The 16,794-nt window shown below is 57.9% G+C and overlaps 1 protein-coding gene across 3 annotated transcripts; it reads left to right on the top strand.

Annotated features, from left to right (window-relative positions):
• Positions 1-242: 242 nt before the first annotated feature.
• On the top strand, positions 243-9,662 carry CYGB (cytoglobin). Of its 3 annotated transcripts, none has more exons than XM_081791118.1 (4): positions 243-545; positions 5,180-5,411; positions 5,731-5,868; positions 8,324-9,662. In XM_081791118.1, exons 1-4 carry the CDS (start codon positions 403-405, stop codon positions 8,396-8,398), a joined length of 588 nt encoding a protein of 195 aa, XP_081647244.1. In that variant the 5' UTR covers positions 243-402; the 3' UTR covers positions 8,399-9,662. The 3 variants fall into 3 exon arrangements, with proteins under 3 accessions (XP_081647244.1, XP_060501280.1, XP_060501279.1); XM_060645297.3 differs by having other exon boundaries at positions 246-545; positions 5,731-5,904; XM_060645296.3 differs by having other exon boundaries at positions 247-545; positions 5,731-5,894.
• Positions 9,663-16,794: the final 7,132 nt, after the last annotated feature.

The raw sequence follows: 16,794 nt of genomic DNA, 5'->3' as shown, positions 1-16,794 counted from the left end.
CCCAGCCCCGCCCGGCGGTCAAGGTCCGCGGTGGCCCGGCGGGCGCCAGCCGCGTCGCCCCCACCCCGCCCAGCCTTCACCTTGCCGGAATTGGCTCACCGACGCGGGGTTGGGGGTTTGGAGCGGCTTTATTTTTTTTAACATTTTTCCAGCAGACCACATCCCCGCCCCCCGCTCGCGGTCCCCCGCCCCCCGCACATATACCCTGCACGCGCACACACACACACACACACACACACACACACCCGGCGCGCACAGACAGACACGCTCCCTCCCTCCGGCGCGCTCTACCCCTCGCTCGCCAGCCCGCCCGCCGCGCACGCAGCCGGCCCCGGCTCCCCGCGCCCGGCGCCCCGCGCCCCGCCGCCGCCGAGCGAAGCCGGGCTGGGCTTGGAGCTGCTCATGGAGAAAGTGCCGGGCGAGATGGAGATTGAGCGCAGGGAGCGGAGCGAGGAGCTGTCCGAGGCGGAGAGGAAGGCGGTGCAGGCTACGTGGGCCCGGCTCTATGCCAACTGCGAGGACGTGGGGGTGGCCATCCTGGTGAGGTAGGTGTCACTCCGGCCCCGGCCGAGCCCGAGTCCGGGGGAGGGCGGGCGGCAGCGGCTCCAGGCAGGGGCGGGTTCGGCCCCGGGTCCGAGCTCCTGAGCTCCTCCGGCGCCACCTCTCCGGCTGAAATTGGGGCCGGGCCTGCCCGGGTGCAGGCAGTGTGGGGCTTCCCCGGGGTGGGCGAAGCCCTGGCCGAGCCCGTCCTGGCTCTGGGCGAGGGGCTAGGAACTAAGAGGCAGACACAGAAGGAGGACGCCTCTGTCCCCCTCCTCTCCCGGGGCCTCAGAACTCCTGGCCGTGCCTTCCTCACCAGCGACCCCAGCCACCCAACCCAGCTGTCACAGGCACACGTTTCACCCACCCTGCGTCGGGGGCTCCCCATTTTAGAGGCAGGAACACTGAGGCTCAGCCTAGAAGGCGGGCAAAGAGGAGCAGACCCCTCTCTCCAGCGCAGCCCCTTTCCGTGTTCAAAACCTCCTGGAAGGACAGAGCCAAGGGCCAGAGAATAGAGGTCAGAAGGAGTAGGTCACAGGGGGGTCCAGTTTTCCCAGCCGGCCCCTTCCTGCCCCTAGGGGCTGGGAGGGCAGCGAGCTCCCAGGTGAGGCACAGGTGAGTGGAGAAGCAAGCAGTCCCTAGGGTACCGTCCCTGCTGAGCTCGGTGGAGGGAAAGGAAGAAGCTTCAGGAGTCAAGGCTCCACCCTGAAACCACCCCTTGGGGAGGAAAGGCCATGTGTCTTGGGCTAGAGGTTATCCAGGTACCACATGCCCCTGAAGTCTCACTTATTTACACATCTACAGGCCCCGTAGACACATACCGTTCCTCTGTAGTTAATGTCCCCAACCCCCACAAGCTAGTGACTGACTCTAGCTGCAGATTGATGCTCTCTTCCCACACGCGCTGGTCCCCGGGGCGGGGGGGGGGGGGGGGGGCGGGCAGACCCGCAACTCACCCTCAACCCCCCTGTCAGCAGCAGAGGGAAGCTGCCGGATCTCCAGCAGAGTAGGGCAGTCTTACTATTTGGAGATAGGGTGAACCCTTGCTTGTGAAAAGGAGAGTGGAAATGCATGCCTGTCTCCCAGTCCTGGCCGGGCTTTGGCTCCTGTGCCTCCCCGACTCTCTCTCCCTTCTGCCTCCCCCAGGCCTGGGACCTGCCCAGCTCCATATTGATATGCCCTGATTCCAACTTGGAACCAGATTTTGGAGAAAAAAGAGCAAGAAGCACTCTTGAGTGGCCTCTTCTTTGGGGGAGGATTCTAGAGGAAGGGATATGGGCATGTGGGCAGCTCCGAGGCCCAGAAACACAGGGGGGGATGGCGGGGAGACCAAGAGGGGGTTTCAGATCCCGAAGCCATCGGACATTCTCGGGCGCCGACCGGCACGTGGGAGCACCCACACCAGCACACTGTGGGTCGTGGAGTCACGGATGTGCCAGACTGCATCCCTGGAGGGTGGCTCTTAGCCATGTATGCTGGCACACGCCAGCCCACCAGGCCTCAGGATGCACCCGGTGAGCACATGGGTCACCCGGAAGAAAGGAGGTGGAGTCCACGGGACCCTGGAGATTTTCTGTCCGGATACCTTGCCCTTTGCCAGGGAGGACGTGGAGGGGACGTGTCCAAGATCCAGCTCCTGGGGTACCGCCCAACTTCCCCAGGAATGGTGGGGGGGGTGCAGAAGAGGGAACTGACCACTAAGGCCAGGGCTGTTTCTGGAGAGGCTGATGTCTTGGCAAGATTTCCTTTCTCTCTGTGCCCCTGCAGTTCCCCATTCCCGACTCTTAGGGAGGCTGGGTTTGGGCTGGGGGAGGGGGGCATTTACCAATGGACTCAGTGCTCAGTGAGAGGCCCACAATTAATCTGAGAAGGCCCGAGATAGCAGTTAGGTCTCGTCTGCTGGTCAGCCCAGGCCACGCTTCACCTGACCCCACCTCTGTGCTGACTGGAGCCCAGCTCCTCCCTGCCAGCCTCCCTCCTCCAAGCCTCACCAGCCTTCCTCTCCTGGGTCCTCTCTGCCCATGACCTGCCAGTTGGGGGAGGGCTGGGTTAAAGGGGCTATAAGGGATAAGCTTCTCAGGTGTCCCAAAGGCCCCTCCCCAGTTTGTCACGCCCCCCTCCCCAACTTTACTCACGTCCACAGGGACAGGCCCCAGTGAGAGCCTGAGAAACTGGTCTGACCCATCCCTCTCAGGTCCTCCCTCCCCACTGGGCTAAGGCCAGCTGCACCCCCACGCCCTCCCCCCGCCCCAGGAGTGAGCAGCCACGAAGCCGTGGAGTGGCAGTGGCCGTGGCGAAGCAGTCTTGGAGTCTGAGCCAGACCCCGCACCTGCAGTGCGACCGCCCAAGCTCTAGAAAGTCTCCCCTCCCAGCTCTAGAAAGGCTCCCCTCCCGGTTGTAACTCTGCCGCCTTCCCCTTCGCACTCAGACAAGCCTATTTCAGGCTCTACTGGAAACCCAGAGGCCTCTGGGAGCTGAGAAACTCCCCAAGGCTGACTGGGAGGGTCGAGAGTACACGTGGAAGGGTGGAGGGGCCGGGGAGAGAAGCCCGGATGAAGGAGCAGAGCACACGACCCCTAGACTCCCCTGGTCCAGCGCGGGCCACTCCCTGGGACTGTCACTTCTCAGGGGCCACAACCTGGCCCTGGGTGTTGAGGCAGGAGACCCATTGGGTTCCAGGCCACCATCTCCCTGGCACAGCCGCCTCCCCGAAGGCAGGATGGGGAAGCCGTCGAGGCAGGGACCGTCTGGGCTCCTTCCTGGCCCTGCTACCCACTTTGCTGGGCAATCTTGGGCACGGATTCCTAAAACAGAATGCGGCGATAAAGGCGGTGGCAACCACAGGAGCGTTTTGCAGGATTAATGAGACAATCTAGTAAGTGCTCAGTGAGTATCCCCTGCTATTTCCTCCTCAGTTGAAATGGATACAATGCCTGCTTGGTCGAGGCAATTAAATGAAATAACAGGCTGGGACGTTTTGCATATTGTTACACGCGCCGGGCGAACAGCGATCATTATTTTTATTGCGATGTGAAACGCCCGAAGTCTAAGATACTCATTTAAGTCCAGATTGGGCTGTTTACATTTGTCCTTCATTACAGGGCCTCTCCAGAAAAATCCAGTGTATTTTCAGCCTCATTGCCTCATTTGGCCCCCACCAGAATATCTGTGAAGTATCGAGCCAGAGGATCTCCTCTCCCGCTTTGCGGACAGGAGGTTGTGAAGTAGTTTGCCCAAGGTCACCCTGGGTCTCCACATGGACTGTGTCCCGTCACTTCCCCCCGCCAGCAGCCGCTTTGTCGCCTGGAGGGATGGCCTGGGCCAGATGCCTTTCTTCCTGCATCTGTTCTGGGCTCTTTGGCCAAAGGGCTGATTTGGCAAATTATCGGCTTTCTCTGATCGCAAAGCGGGGAGATACCCCAGGGGTGTGAAACAACCTAACAAAACAGGCCCAAGACATTCCATCCCGTTGTGGGAAGTTCCGATGGAGCCTGTGTGTGACCTCCCACCACAGTCAGCTCTCCAGTATCATCCTGCAGGCCACAGGGCCCTGGGCCCTGAGGTGATGGGTCAGAGGGTGTGTGAGAGTTGGGTTGTGGGACCCAATCCAACAGGCAGAAAGGAAAAGAGTCCATAAAAGGTGTCAGGGAACCCCTAATGGCCTTGAGGGGAAAGCAGTAGCCCCCGGGCACAGCCTGGGCACTCTGGGAAGGCAAGTCTGACCAGAGGAAGAGTAAGGAAGACATTCCACTGTGTGGACAGAAAGGCTGGCACGCTCAAAGAATGTTTTACCAGCAGTACGTGGGCTGGAGGAAGATGGCTTGAGTTGGGACGGTTTAATCCCAAATTAAAGGACTGGAATCCCGGATTAAGGACGTTGACTCTGGCTGGTAGACAATGGGGAGCCGGTGAATGTTTTTGAGCAGGAGAGTGACCTAATGAAAGTGATGTTTGACCTAATGAAGTGTGTTAGACAATTTCAGATAAGCTGGGGAGGGGAGGAGAGAGCTAGAAAGACCTGGGGTCTGCCCCCAAGACGCGCGCAGACGGGAGGACTGGGTCTCATTGCTTCTCTCCGTTGACCGGGTGACCTGAGCTAAGTCACTTGGGCTGTACTTTGTTCACAGAGAAAGCCCTACCTTTATCGTGATAAAGGCTGGCATTTGCTGTGCTGAGGGCTCCCCACGCGGTCTCTCCGTGCAGCCTCATAACAAGCTAGGAACAACGATGCCCATCGCACGGATGAGGAAACTGAGACCCAGAAAAGTGAAGTCACTTGCCCCGGGGTCGCACTGGCCCGAGATCCCAGAACTAGAGCTCCTAGTGTCTCTGCTGTGACTGGAGCAGGCGTCGAAGGGCGCGTAGGGTCTAGAAAGGAGGCCAGAGCGAGGAAGGCAGAGGCCTGAGAGACAGAGCCGACCGTCTGTGCAAGTCTGGCCGACAGAAATGGCCAGGACCTGGGTGGGGGGCTGCATGTAAGCCTGCTCGGCCAGACGGAGGGCCTGTGTCCGAGAGACAGCACCCGTGGTGGCGAAACGATGACTGGTCCTGCCTCTCCTACCCCGCACCCCCTGTATCCTGGCCACCTCGGGGCGGGGCCGGGCTGCCCCTCCTTCAGCGATCACCCACCTCCTGCCAGGTTCTTCGTGAACTTCCCGTCCGCCAAGCAGTACTTCAGCCAGTTCAAGCACATGACCGAGCCCCTGGAAATGGAGCGGAGCCCCCAGCTGCGGAAACACGCCTGCCGGGTCATGGGGGCCCTCAACACCGTCGTGGAGAACCTACATGACCCCGAGAAGGTATCCTCTGTGCTCGCCCTTGTGGGCAAAGCCCACGCCCTCAAGCACAAGGTGGAGCCCGTGTACTTCAAGGTACGTGGCTGGGTGGGTACGGCCACTCTAACCACCCACCTTGCTTTGCTCTGGGAACGCTCGGGGAGGGGGCAGCAGAGGTGACCACTGGGCAGCCCAGCTTCTTCCCCTGGGGTGGCTGTGACAGCAAGGGGCAGCAGGATCGGAGGGCAGCCGGGGCTGGGTCTCGAAGGTGTCTGGTCCCCAAAGCTGCCAGGCTGCTGTGTCGGGAGTAATGCCCTCGGCCAGACGCTGGGTAGAAGGGGTGCTGCGGGCCCTGGGAAGCTTCGGGGAGCAAGACGCCCAGGCATCTACTTCCCGCTCCTCCCTCTGCCCCCAGATCCTCTCCGGGGTAATTCTGGAAGTGATCGCCGAGGAATTTGCCAATGACTTCCCACCAGAGACGCAGAGAGCCTGGGCCAAGCTGCGTGGCCTCATCTACAGCCATGTGACGGCCGCCTACAAGGAAGTGGGCTGGGTACAGCAGGTCCCCAACGCCACCACGTGAGGAGGGGTGAGGGTGGGCCGGGCAGCCTCCCTGCGGTGTCCTCCCCCGCCCCCTGACCTCCCATCTCTCCTGGGGCACTGGAGCTGACTGCTGGGGCGGGAACCCTTCCGGGAGGCTGGGTCTGGGGTCTGGCACCCTTAAGAACAGGCACGATGGGAAAGGCACGGGCCGGCTTGAGCCCAGGGCGCCTGCTCGAGGCTACGCAGAGCAGTGAGCCTCGGACAAGTCCTCCTCCAGGAGAGCCATCCCGCTGCCTAGAACCAGAGAGCACCCAGAGGGCCCAACACCAATGCGGCCCAAGGCAGAGAGGGAGGGTCTAGCAGCAGCTAGAGGTTCCTAGCAGGAAGGCTGGCTCATCGAGCCCAGAGGCAGCCCAGGCCAGCTCCTGCAACTTCCTCCCTAGGTACCAACCACGTGGGGGCTGTTTTTCATCTGAGGCTGACCAGTGCTCCCCGCTGCCTCTGCCTCAACAGGGCTGGAGCCAGAGAATCACAAGGACGTGTGCACACACGTGCACGTGCCCAGGCCCACGAGGGGCCTGCGTGGGTATCACCACCACGCACACCATGGGGTGGGAGTGGGGGGGGGGGGTGTTTATTTCTAGGCTGGCCCTGGAGGCCGGGTTCCCAGTTCTGGGGATGGGCTCGAGGAGGGTGGCCAGCCTCAGTGACTCCAGCCGAGTCAGAGCACGAGGGGAGGGCTGGCCCCTAGACATGGTGGCTGGGAACACTCCGGCCTGCCTGGGCCCCCAAGGGGCAAGGCGGCTCTGGGAGCTCCACGGAGGGGCGGAGGAGGCAGAGCTCGAGTAGGGAAGAGGGAGAGGAGCGTGGGCGGGAATGGGAAGCAGGGGTCAGCCAGCAGCTCAGGACACGCGTTGTAGAGAAACATTCCCAGCAGTTTCCCATAGAAAAGGCGCGTCTCCTCCCCAGGCTCCAAGCTGGCCCACGGAACCTCCTAGACCTCCTGCTCGCAGGCCTCCGGGCCCAGCTCTGGGGGAGGTCCCTGGAGGGCAACCTTGGGAGGCCAGGCCTCCTGACTTTCCTGCCGCTGACCACACTGGCCCCAGCGTGCTCCTGCTCCCTTCCCCCCACATCGGCACCACCCGGGGAGGGAGGGGAGGGAGGGGAGCTCGGGGAGCTCGGGGAGCTCGGGAACTTCTGGCTACAGCCAGGCAGCAACTCCAGATGTGCACAGCTGGGCCCTGGGGATCTGCCCCAGATCCCCAGGGTGGATGGGAAGCAGGCAAGAGATCTTTACCTGCCAGAGGGGGTGCTGGCAGAGCCTAGAGAGCTGCCGGAAGCAGACAGAGGGGCCAGGGAGGGTCAGTTGGGGGGAAGGGGGTTGCCCTCCCACGCCTCTCCCCGGCCTGGCTTCTTCGCTGCTGCCGGAGATGAGTTTGTTTACAGCCAGGAGACAAGACTTCCTGCTTCTAGAGAAAAGGGCTTTTTTTACAGGGGCCTAGAGGGACCGGAGGGGGAGAAGGAGAGAGAGCTGGCCAGTGCACGCCCCAGTGAATCAGAAACACATGGACAGCGTTTCCCGACACGAAGCCCTGTCCCCTCCCCTGTCTTGCCCCAGCTGGACCCCTGGGACTTCCATCTCGCCAAACCCCAAACACGAAGAAACCAGCAGAATCTCAGTCTGCCCATTTCTGCTCCTCGCAGAGTGAGCCGCAAAGGGCTACAGGGGCCCCGCCCCCATCTAGACTTGGGCATCTCGAATTTAGGTCACTCCCCACCCCCACCCCCCGCCAGACATGAAGGCGATTGTCCCCTCGTCCCTTTGCACACTCTTCCCCCCCCCCCCCACCCGGGTCTCCTGAGGGCGGGGGCGTGGGCCCCAAGAAGGCCTGTCTCCCTGGGCCCGGGGCCTACACACCCAACCTACTGCTAAGGTTCAAATGGGTTGAGACAGTGGGAGGCAGTTACACAGCAGGGTCTTAGCAGGGTTTCCATCCAGTCTCTCTCATCAGGGAAGCGGTGGTGGGCCAGCACAGGGGCTTTACGGGCAGAGAATGCCTTTGTGTGGCAGGAAGGGTACCCAGCGGGGCCAACCAGAGTGAAGGCACGGGTCTCAGAATTCATAGAAAAAGAGCTGATGTTGGAAGGGTTCTTTGCAGCGTGTGAAACACGTTCACACAGTTGATGTTACTTCAGATGTGATTCGCATGGTGGAGAGAAAGATCTGGGGGCCGGGGGCGGGTGGCGGGGGGACCTGACTTGTCTGAGGCCACACAGCAGGTTCCTAGCAGAACTGGGGTCTAGTGGGTTGCCTCCAAGCTGCAGCGTGATGGGTCTCTTGGAAGATACTGTCCTGCCTTGCCATCCCCTGATCCCTCCCCGCTGCCCCCCTCCCGGTGTCCCTTGGTCCCACTCCATGCCCCTCCCCCCATAACCTCTCACTTCATCTGCTATCTCATTCACAGCCCTCCGGCTACGCTGCCCTCTTCGGGGCCATAGGACCCCCCCTCACTCCTCCCCCCTCCCAGGCAGCACCCTGAGCCGAAGGCCGAGTTCTGAAGACCCTCCTTGGGTGCCAAGGAAGCTGGAGGAATCCCTGACTCGTCTTCCCAGAAAGAGGCAGCCTCTGCTGTGGCCACGGTCCCCACCGGAGCCGCCAGGAGGTGGCGCTGGCTGCCTGGATGCTGACCCCAGCTCAGTGGCCTGTGGGGATGGGGTACCCTTCCTCCTCGAAGAGTTGGGCCCACCCTTCTTAGCTTTTCTACTCTCTGTCAGAGACCCAGCTGAGCAGCTGGCAGGAGTCCGGGGCAGGTCCGAGTCTCTCCGGGAATAAACCAGCCCCGTTTCTGTCTGCCCGGCCAGCATGCAGGTCCCGTGTCACCTATCTAGAGCATCACACACACACATCTACCATATATACAGATATATTCTATATACGATCTATATATAAAATATATATATATATATATATATATATACATACATATCTATACTGTGTATCTGCGGGGCCCAGGGGCCCAGAGGCACTTGGGAAGCTTGGGTTCTGCCCATCTGCGTGTGGGGCAGGGAGGGGTCCTTGTCATGCTTCTGGGCAGAGGACAGAGTGTTGTGGCAGAGATGGGGGGTCCCGTGTCGGAGAGAATCTAGGCCTGTGGGCACGGTTGGGGTGACCCGAGGGCCTGGGTGGGCAGGGTTGGGGTGACCCAGCTTTGCCAGCCAAGTCCAGCCCATTCTCTGACCAGCTCCCCACATTCCTGCTTTCCACTTCTAGGTTAAAAAGATTTGGCTTCCCCCTGCCCCCCCACCCCCAAAGGATGTGGCTCCCTGACTTGCTCCAGCCCATATGGGCAAGGGCCAGCAGAGGGGCCAGCGTGTGGGACAGGATGCCTGCCCTGGGGGAGGGGCCGTGGTAAAGAAGCCTCGAATGCCAGCCCCATCTGCCTTTGCTGCTTAGGATCCCAGCAGAAGCAGGGGCTCTATGCTACTGTCAGAGATGACGGGCCAGATGTCCCCATCCCGGGGCTCTGCGGGCCTCGGGCCTTCCCTCCCCACCTCCCCCCACCCTGGCTGCTGACTGGCAGTTGGTCCTGCCCACCCATCTGGGTCAGAGATGCGGGGGACCCCCCCCCCCCATGTGTGTCCCTTGGTCGTGTACCGTCCTCAAGGGTGTCTGGCTGCTGTGGCTGCTGTGCCTGTGTCCCCTCCCGTCCCTCCTCCTGCAGCCATGCGTCAACTGTCTGCCCTTTTGTAGTTTCTGATGTTTGTAACCAGTCCCAGCCGTGTCATTAAACAGACTCGCTCTTCCCGCGTCTGTGCTGCTCATTCTGTCTTTTCCTGCCAGCTGTCCCTGGCCTCTGCCTCCCCTCCTCAGTTCAGGGCTCAGGGCTTTTCTTGGGAGCCACCCAAGGGCCCGCTCTCCTGTACCTCAGCCTAGGCTGGCCGGGGCTCCTCTGAGTTGGGGCTCACCACGGGAGTGGACGCCCCGACCCGTTTCATCAGGAGCACAGAGCTGGAGACTGGAAGCTGGGCTTTGGGGCTTGTGTCGGGGGCGGGGGTGGTGAGGGAACCAGCAAGGGTGTTTGTGCTTGTTTTAAATTTTTTGTAACGTTTGTCTATTTTTGAGAGACAGAGTGTGAGCGGGGGAGGGGCAGAGAGACAGGGAGACAGAATCCGAAGCAGGCTCCAGGCTCCGAGCTGTCAGCACGGAGCCCGACGCGGGGCTCAAACCCACGAGCCGCGATGTCATGACCTGAGCCGAAGTCGGATGCTCAACTGACGGGGCCGCCCAGGTGCCCCTGTGCTTGTTTTCAAAAGTCAAGGGGCTTTTAATCTTTGGTTCTGGAACTCTCCTCCCTAAGGAGGATAGAATGAGTGAGGGAGGAATCGGGGAGAGACTTTCAGGAAGAAGGGCCTCTGCTGGTCTCATGGGCCAGTGAGAGAGCCAAGGATCGGGCCCCCACTTGTCAGACCCGAGCACCCAGCCTCCCACAAGGGGAGAGCAAAGTGTTCTCCAGTTCCCTGCGGAAGGCCAACCCTCCGGAGTTTGAGAAAGGAAGTCTGTTAGTACCAACCTGACACCCCTAGCCCTTTCCCTGCGCTCTCCGCACCCACCCCTCCCCAAGCTTTGTATCCTGAATCCCACAGCCTCAGGCTGACCTGCCCAGCCCCCACACACAATGGAAGCAACAGCCAGAGCATCAGCTCCCCAAGGAGGGGCGGGGAGGTCACCACCCCTGGGTGGGCTGCAGGAGAAGCAGGAAGCAGCCTCCGCCCCTTGGGAGGACTCCTGGCTGCCTGGGAAGATTCAGCTGACAGACAGGAAAAGTCTTATCTCCCAGACCATGAACTCCTTGAATGCAGGCTATGCCTTCAATCTCTTGGGCCTGGGACAGCAGAAGTGCTCAGTAGAAATCCAGAGACTAAATGAATTCCACTCATAGAAAGCAAGACCCGTACACGGGGCCAAGAGTGAGCTGTGTGCATGAGACGTAAGTGCGGGGTGGAGAGGACGTCAATGGGGCAAGGCCTTTCCAGGGAGGCTGTGTCCCCGGGATGGAGCGCTGGACTCCCGGGGCCAGCCTGTTTCCTAATGCTGTGTGACTTTGGGCAAGCCGTTTCGCCTTTCTGGGCTGCGTGGTCACCTCTAACTTAAGATAGGAGTGAGGGGAGCCTGGGTGGCTCCGTCGGTTGAGCGTCTGACTCTTGATTTCGGCTCGGGTCATGATCTCATGGTTCGTGAGTTCGAGCCCCACGTGGGGCTCTGCGCTGACAGTGCAGAGCCGGCATGGGATCCCCTCTCTCTCCCTCTCTGCCCTTCCCCTGCTCATGTTCTCTCTCTCTCTCAAAATGAATAAATAAAAAATAAAATAAGTGAACAAGGTAGGTACCAGGAGGAAGAGGACAGAAGCCAGCCACGGCACTGGGGACGTAAGAGCTGCTCGGGGCAGGGTGACCTGACTGTCAGGCCATCGGAAGCAGCAAATGGAAGGAGGCGAGAGGGCGGACTGGCCAAGATGGGTCTTGAGAGAGGAGGGGCGGAGATGGAAAGAGGAAGGCAGTGAATGAAGGAGGAAACTCTCAGGAAGCAGGACAAAGGACAGCGAGGTGGCCTGAAGGACCCTAAGGAGCTCAGGCTGAGCCAGAGCCAGGGTTGGGGGCTGCAGGGCTGCGAGAGGAAAAGGGGCATCTGCGGGCGGGGCGGGGGAGAGCCTCTGGGAGGAAAGACACCCCTTCCTTCACTTCACTTAGTGAAGGGGCCTCCGAACCCAGCAAAACTGGAATCATTCTGGAATGTGGCCCTTGAGAAAGTTTATCTCGGCTCCCCACCACCTAGAGAGGGGGCGCAGGCAGTGAGCGACTCCCCCCAGACCTGGGCTAGAGATGCTGCTGGACAGGGGTGGGAAGTGGGGAGTGGGGTGGGGGAGGGACAAGTCCAACTTACCGCCAACTGGGCAGAGCCCAGGTGTCCCCAGTGGGCTGTCCCCAGAGTAGGGGAGCAATGTCTGGGCTTTCGTGCTCTACACTCAGGGATAGCCTTGTCGCTGAAGAGCTAAGCAACTGGGCCAGCTCCCCCTGGCGCTCTCGGGCTGTGAGTGATGGGGTGTCAGGAACGGGGGTGCCCAGGCTCCGGCTCCTTCCCCGCCAACCAGTCCTGGCCGCGCGGCCCCACAGCGCCCCCTGCTGGCCGACTGGTGAGACCTTCACCAGAGGCCGAGCACTGTGGGCCGGCGACCTTCCCTTTCCTACTTCCCTTTCTCTGTGGGCCCGCCTTCCTCCCTCGCTTTAACGGACATCATCTGAGGCAAAAAGGAAAAATGTGAGCCCTCCCACCTATATATGAAAATATCCTCCCGTAGTTTGAACCAAGCGGTAAAAGTTAAATGCTCTATTAAAAAAAAGCAGACTAGGGGCGCCTGAGAATGTGTGAACCCCGAAATAATTTCAGACCAGCGAGGACAATAGTCTTGGGGGTAGGAGGGAGCGCCTATAGACGGGCCTCATCTGTTCTCCTCCAACAGCCTCAGAGATACTCCTCATGACCCTATTTTAAGGCCCAAGGACTGGGTTCAGTTAACAGCTTGCTCACAGTCACAGAGCAGGAACTCCGGACTGACCCCAAAGTCCGAGCCCCTCAACAGCTCAGCAGAGAGAAGCAGAGTGAAGCACACAGAACAGAGCAAGAAGCCGTCCCCCCTCGCCTGGAATCCTGGCCTGAGCCCGTGGCCTGGCCTGCTCACCACTCTGCTGCTTTCATAGTCTGTCTCCACCTAGCAGCTGGGCAATGCTTTCTCGAATCTTTTTGGCCCCAGCTCAGACCTACCAAAGGCCTCCAGGTCCTGGACAGCCCTCTGGGGTCTAGAAGGCCCTATAGAAGCAACAGCTAATAATGGGGGAGGTTATGGAAGTCGATAAAGGAGCTGGGGTCTGAGACTTTGGGGAGAAGCGAAAAGGCCCCACAGAGCTTCAGGGAGAGAAGTGACAGTGAGCGTTCACAGACCTGAGGTTCTGAGTTTCTCTTTCCCGAACTGAGATCTGGGCCGATGGTAGGAGTCCCCATGTTCCCAGCTCGGGAGGAGTGGTGGGACCCAGACTCTGGTAAAGACTTTGGGAGCCCGAGGGACCAAAGCTTTTCAGAACAGCTTTCGTGTTTCTCAGGACAGAGTGTGGGTGGCACCATTTCGGACGGGCGTCAGGAGATACGCACCGGTCCAGATTTGCCCTGCCTTACTGTGCAACCGTGGGCAAATCTGTCCCGTGCTAAGCCCCAATGATGGCAGCCCCAGACGAAGGGCCAGGTGACCACTGCAGTCCACGGGCTCTTGAACTCTTCCCTTTTCTGCTGAGCCCAGAGTCTCCCCTGAGAGTTACTTCAGGGGGCCCCAGGGAACTGAAAGCCGTAGAGGTGACTAGTAGCCCCCCTGAGAACAGAGAGGGTCTGGGCACCAGGCCACAGTGAGGGTTCCGGGAAGGCAAGGACCAGGCCCCAGGAGGAAGAAGAATGCAGAACAAGGATTTCTTTTCTTTTTTTCTTCCTCCTTCTCTATTTTTCTTTTTCAATTACATAAATATACATTTATATATTCTCATTGTAAAAGAGTCTAGAAATACCTATGAATTTTTGAAATTTTATTAAAAAAATTTTAAAATGTCTTTATTTATTTCTGAGAGAGACAGAGAGACAGAGTGTGAGCGGGATGGGGGGGGGGGGGGCCAGAGAGAGGGAGACACAGAATCCGAAGCAGGCTCCAGTCTGTGAGCTGTCAGCACAGAGCCTGATGTGGGGCTCGAACCCATGAACCGTGAGATCATGACTTGAGCCGAAGTCGGAAACTCATTGGACTGAGCCACCCAGGCGCCCCCAAATCTTATTTTAGAGAGAAAGCATGCCCTTGTGTGCATGAAAGTGGGGGAGAAGGAGAGGGGGAGAAAGACAGAGAGAGAGAGAGAGAGAGAGAGAGAGAATCTTAAGCAGATTCCATGCTCAGCACAGAGCCCAATGCAGGGCCCCATGGGGGGTTCCATCCCACGACCATGGGATCATGACCCAAGCTGAAATCAAGTCTGTGAATTTAAAGTAAAATAGAACAGTCTCTCTCCAGGGACTCTATAGAGTATAAGCTGCCCGAGAACAGCCCCCACTTGCCAGCTGCAAAGCCTTGAGCAGGCGACTTGAATTTATGGTGTCTCAGTTACTCATCTGTATAATGGGCTGTTGGAGGATGGAATGAATTCACCCATATACAGAAAGCATTTGCACCGTGCCTGGTGCTCATGGGGCATCTTGAATAATTTATGTAAATGGGGCCACAAGGAACGATGGGGGACACATATATGGCATGTCTCCTCTGCTCACGTACACAGCACATCGTCCCATTGGTTCACTTACAAAACACAAGTTCAAAGACAAAAGTAGCGACAGACTACAGGGCATTAAATCTAGCACAGAGCCCTTCTGAGCACAGGGCCCTGTGCTGCTGTCCGGGTCACATGCCCATGAAGCTGGCCCTGCCTCTCTGGACAACAGCCATTGCCAATGAACTTGGAAATGGATCCTCCCTTAGCCAGGCGTTGAGCTGTCCACAGGCCCAGCTAACACTTCAATTATAGTCTCTCAAGATACCCTGGATTCCTGGGCCACAGAAACTGTGAGAGAATAGTGTGTGTTGTTTTAAGCGGGTAACTCGCTAGTGCAGCCATAACTAAGGAATACCCCTGGCATTCTTCTGAAAAGTGGATCTTTCCTTCCTCCAAAGTAGGGCTATTTGGTTACTTTAAAACACAATTCCTGCTGAAAAGGCAGGAGAGATGCTTGAGATTTTCCCTTTATTGACCTTTTTTTAGAAAAAAAAATTTTTTTTTAACGTTTATTTATTTTTGAGACAGAGAGAGACAGAGCATGAATGGGGGGAGGGTCAGAGAGAGAGAGACACACAGAATCTGAAGCAGGCTCCAGGCTCTGAGCTGTCAGCACTGAGCCCGACGCGGGGCTTGAACTCACGGACCGCGAGATCATGACCTGAGCGGAAGTCAGACGCTCAACCGACTGAGCCACCCAGGCGCGCCTGACCTTTTTTTTTAAAGTAAGCTCTACATCAAACATGGGGCTCGAACTCATAACCCCATGGTCAAGAGTCACATGCTCTTCCCCGACTGAGCCAGCCAGATGCCCCCTGCCCCCCATCAGCTTTCAGAGTAAGGTATTGGTTTAATAAATGCCTCTCCGGGGGGTCCTAAGAGCTTCTCTGGATTTCTCCTGTTCACATTTCTCAAGAACACTGACTTTTTGTGATTCTAGTGTATTTCCATCACCTGTACTCATTTTTCGTTTTGATGCTCAGATTGTGTCAGTTTGGCCAGTGGGAGTCCCTTCCAGCGGGTTAGTATGTCCTTTTGACATGATGCCATTAATCTCTGAAAGCTTCCTTGCTTTCTGTCACAAACAAGATGTCTTGAGCTCCCCATGCACTTTCCCTGCCCCAGACCCGGAGCCAGCCATTTTTCCAGGGAGCCCTGGTTCCTTCAGTGGTGCCTTCCATTTAGGTACTGAGATCCGGATGCTACGAGTGTCTGTAGTTTTTTTTTTTTTTTTTAATATATATATTTTTAACGTTTATTTATTTTTGAGACAGAGAGAGGCAGAGCATGAACGGGGGAGGGTCAGAGAGAGAGGGAGACACAGAATCGGAAGCAGGCTCCAGGCTCTGGGCCATCATCAGCCCAGAGCCCGACGCGGGGCTCGAACTCACGGACCGTGAGATCGTGACCTGAGCTGAAGTCGGACGCTTAACCGACTGAGCCACCCAGGCGCCCCGAGTCTCTGTAGTTTTAATTGGCATTTCCCCCCAGTTACTAGTGGGCTTGGGCATCGGGTATATTCACTGGCTGTTTTTACATATTCTTCTTTGAATTATCTGTTCATATCTTTTATCCAATTTTCCTCTTGTTTTGTTTAAGATTTTATCTTACTTTTTATAATTTTATTTTATTTTTTTTATGTTTATTTTTGAGAGAGAGAGAGACAGAGCATGAGCAGGAGAGGGGCAGAGAGAGGGGGAGACACAGAATCCCAAGCAGGCTCCAGGCTCTGAGCTGTCGGCACAGAGCCTGATGCGGGGCTCGAACTCACAAACCGTGAGATCATGACCTGAGCCGAAGTCGGACACTTAACCCACTGAGCCACCCAGGCGCCCCTTAAGGTTTTATTTTTAACAGGTGCCTGGGTGGCTCAGTCGGTTGGGCATCCGACTCTTGATTTTGGCTCAGATCATGATCCCAGGGCCATGGGATCAAGCCCTGCCTCCCTCTCCCCAATGGGAGCCTCCTTGGGATTCTCTCTCTCTCTCCCTCTGCCCTTTCCCCTCCCCCTTCCCGCTCGTGTGCATGCTCTCTCTCTCTCTTTCTCTCATTCTCTCTGAAAAAAAAAAAAAAATTATTTTTAAGTAATCTCTACTCCTAACGTGGGGCTCAAACTCACAACCCCAAGGTCAAGAGTCACATGCTCCCCAGACAGACAGCCAGGCTGGCCAGGTGCCTCTCTTATCTTGTAATTTTAAAATTGATTTGTGGGCCCTCTTATTTAGCTTCTAGATATTGATCCTTGATCAGTTACATTCACCGGAAGTACTTTCTCCCATTTGCTTGGCTTTCAACCTTGTCAAGGGCATCTTTTATGGCACAAAAGTCTATAGCTTCTGTGTTATCAGATCTGTCGATCTTTTTGCTTATGGCTTCTAGGTGGAGTCTCTAGGGTAGTGTGTCTTCCTAGGGAGGCCTCAGCACCTTAAGGTTAGCTAAACTGCCTAATGTAACACATCAAACAGCTAGTGAGTGGTGAGTTGGGTAGACTGGAGTATTTGCCACCAAAGCCAGCATCCCCCCACCCCGCCCCCACCGCCCTCCCAGGGTGACTGCAGCCTCCAAGGTTGAGGGAAGAAAA

This window comes from Panthera onca, chromosome E1, assembly GCF_046562875.1.
Source record: "Panthera onca isolate mPanOnc1 chromosome E1, mPanOnc1 haplotype 2, whole genome shotgun sequence".
Lineage (NCBI taxonomy): Eukaryota > Metazoa > Chordata > Mammalia > Carnivora > Felidae > Panthera > Panthera onca.
This window is presented reverse-complemented; position numbering and strand designations above follow the sequence as displayed.

Excerpts from the sequence above, each read along its gene's own strand:
- CYGB (XM_081791118.1), top strand. The coding sequence starts at position 403 with ATGGAGAAAGTGCCGGGCGAGATGGAGATTGAGCGCAGGGAGCGGAGC. Across the intron at positions 546-5,179 it reads GGGGTGGCCATCCTGGTGAG|GTTCTTCGTGAACTTCCCGT; the intron begins GTAGGTGTCACT and ends ACCTCCTGCCAG. Across the intron at positions 5,412-5,730 it reads TGGAGCCCGTGTACTTCAAG|ATCCTCTCCGGGGTAATTCT; the intron begins GTACGTGGCTGG and ends CTCTGCCCCCAG.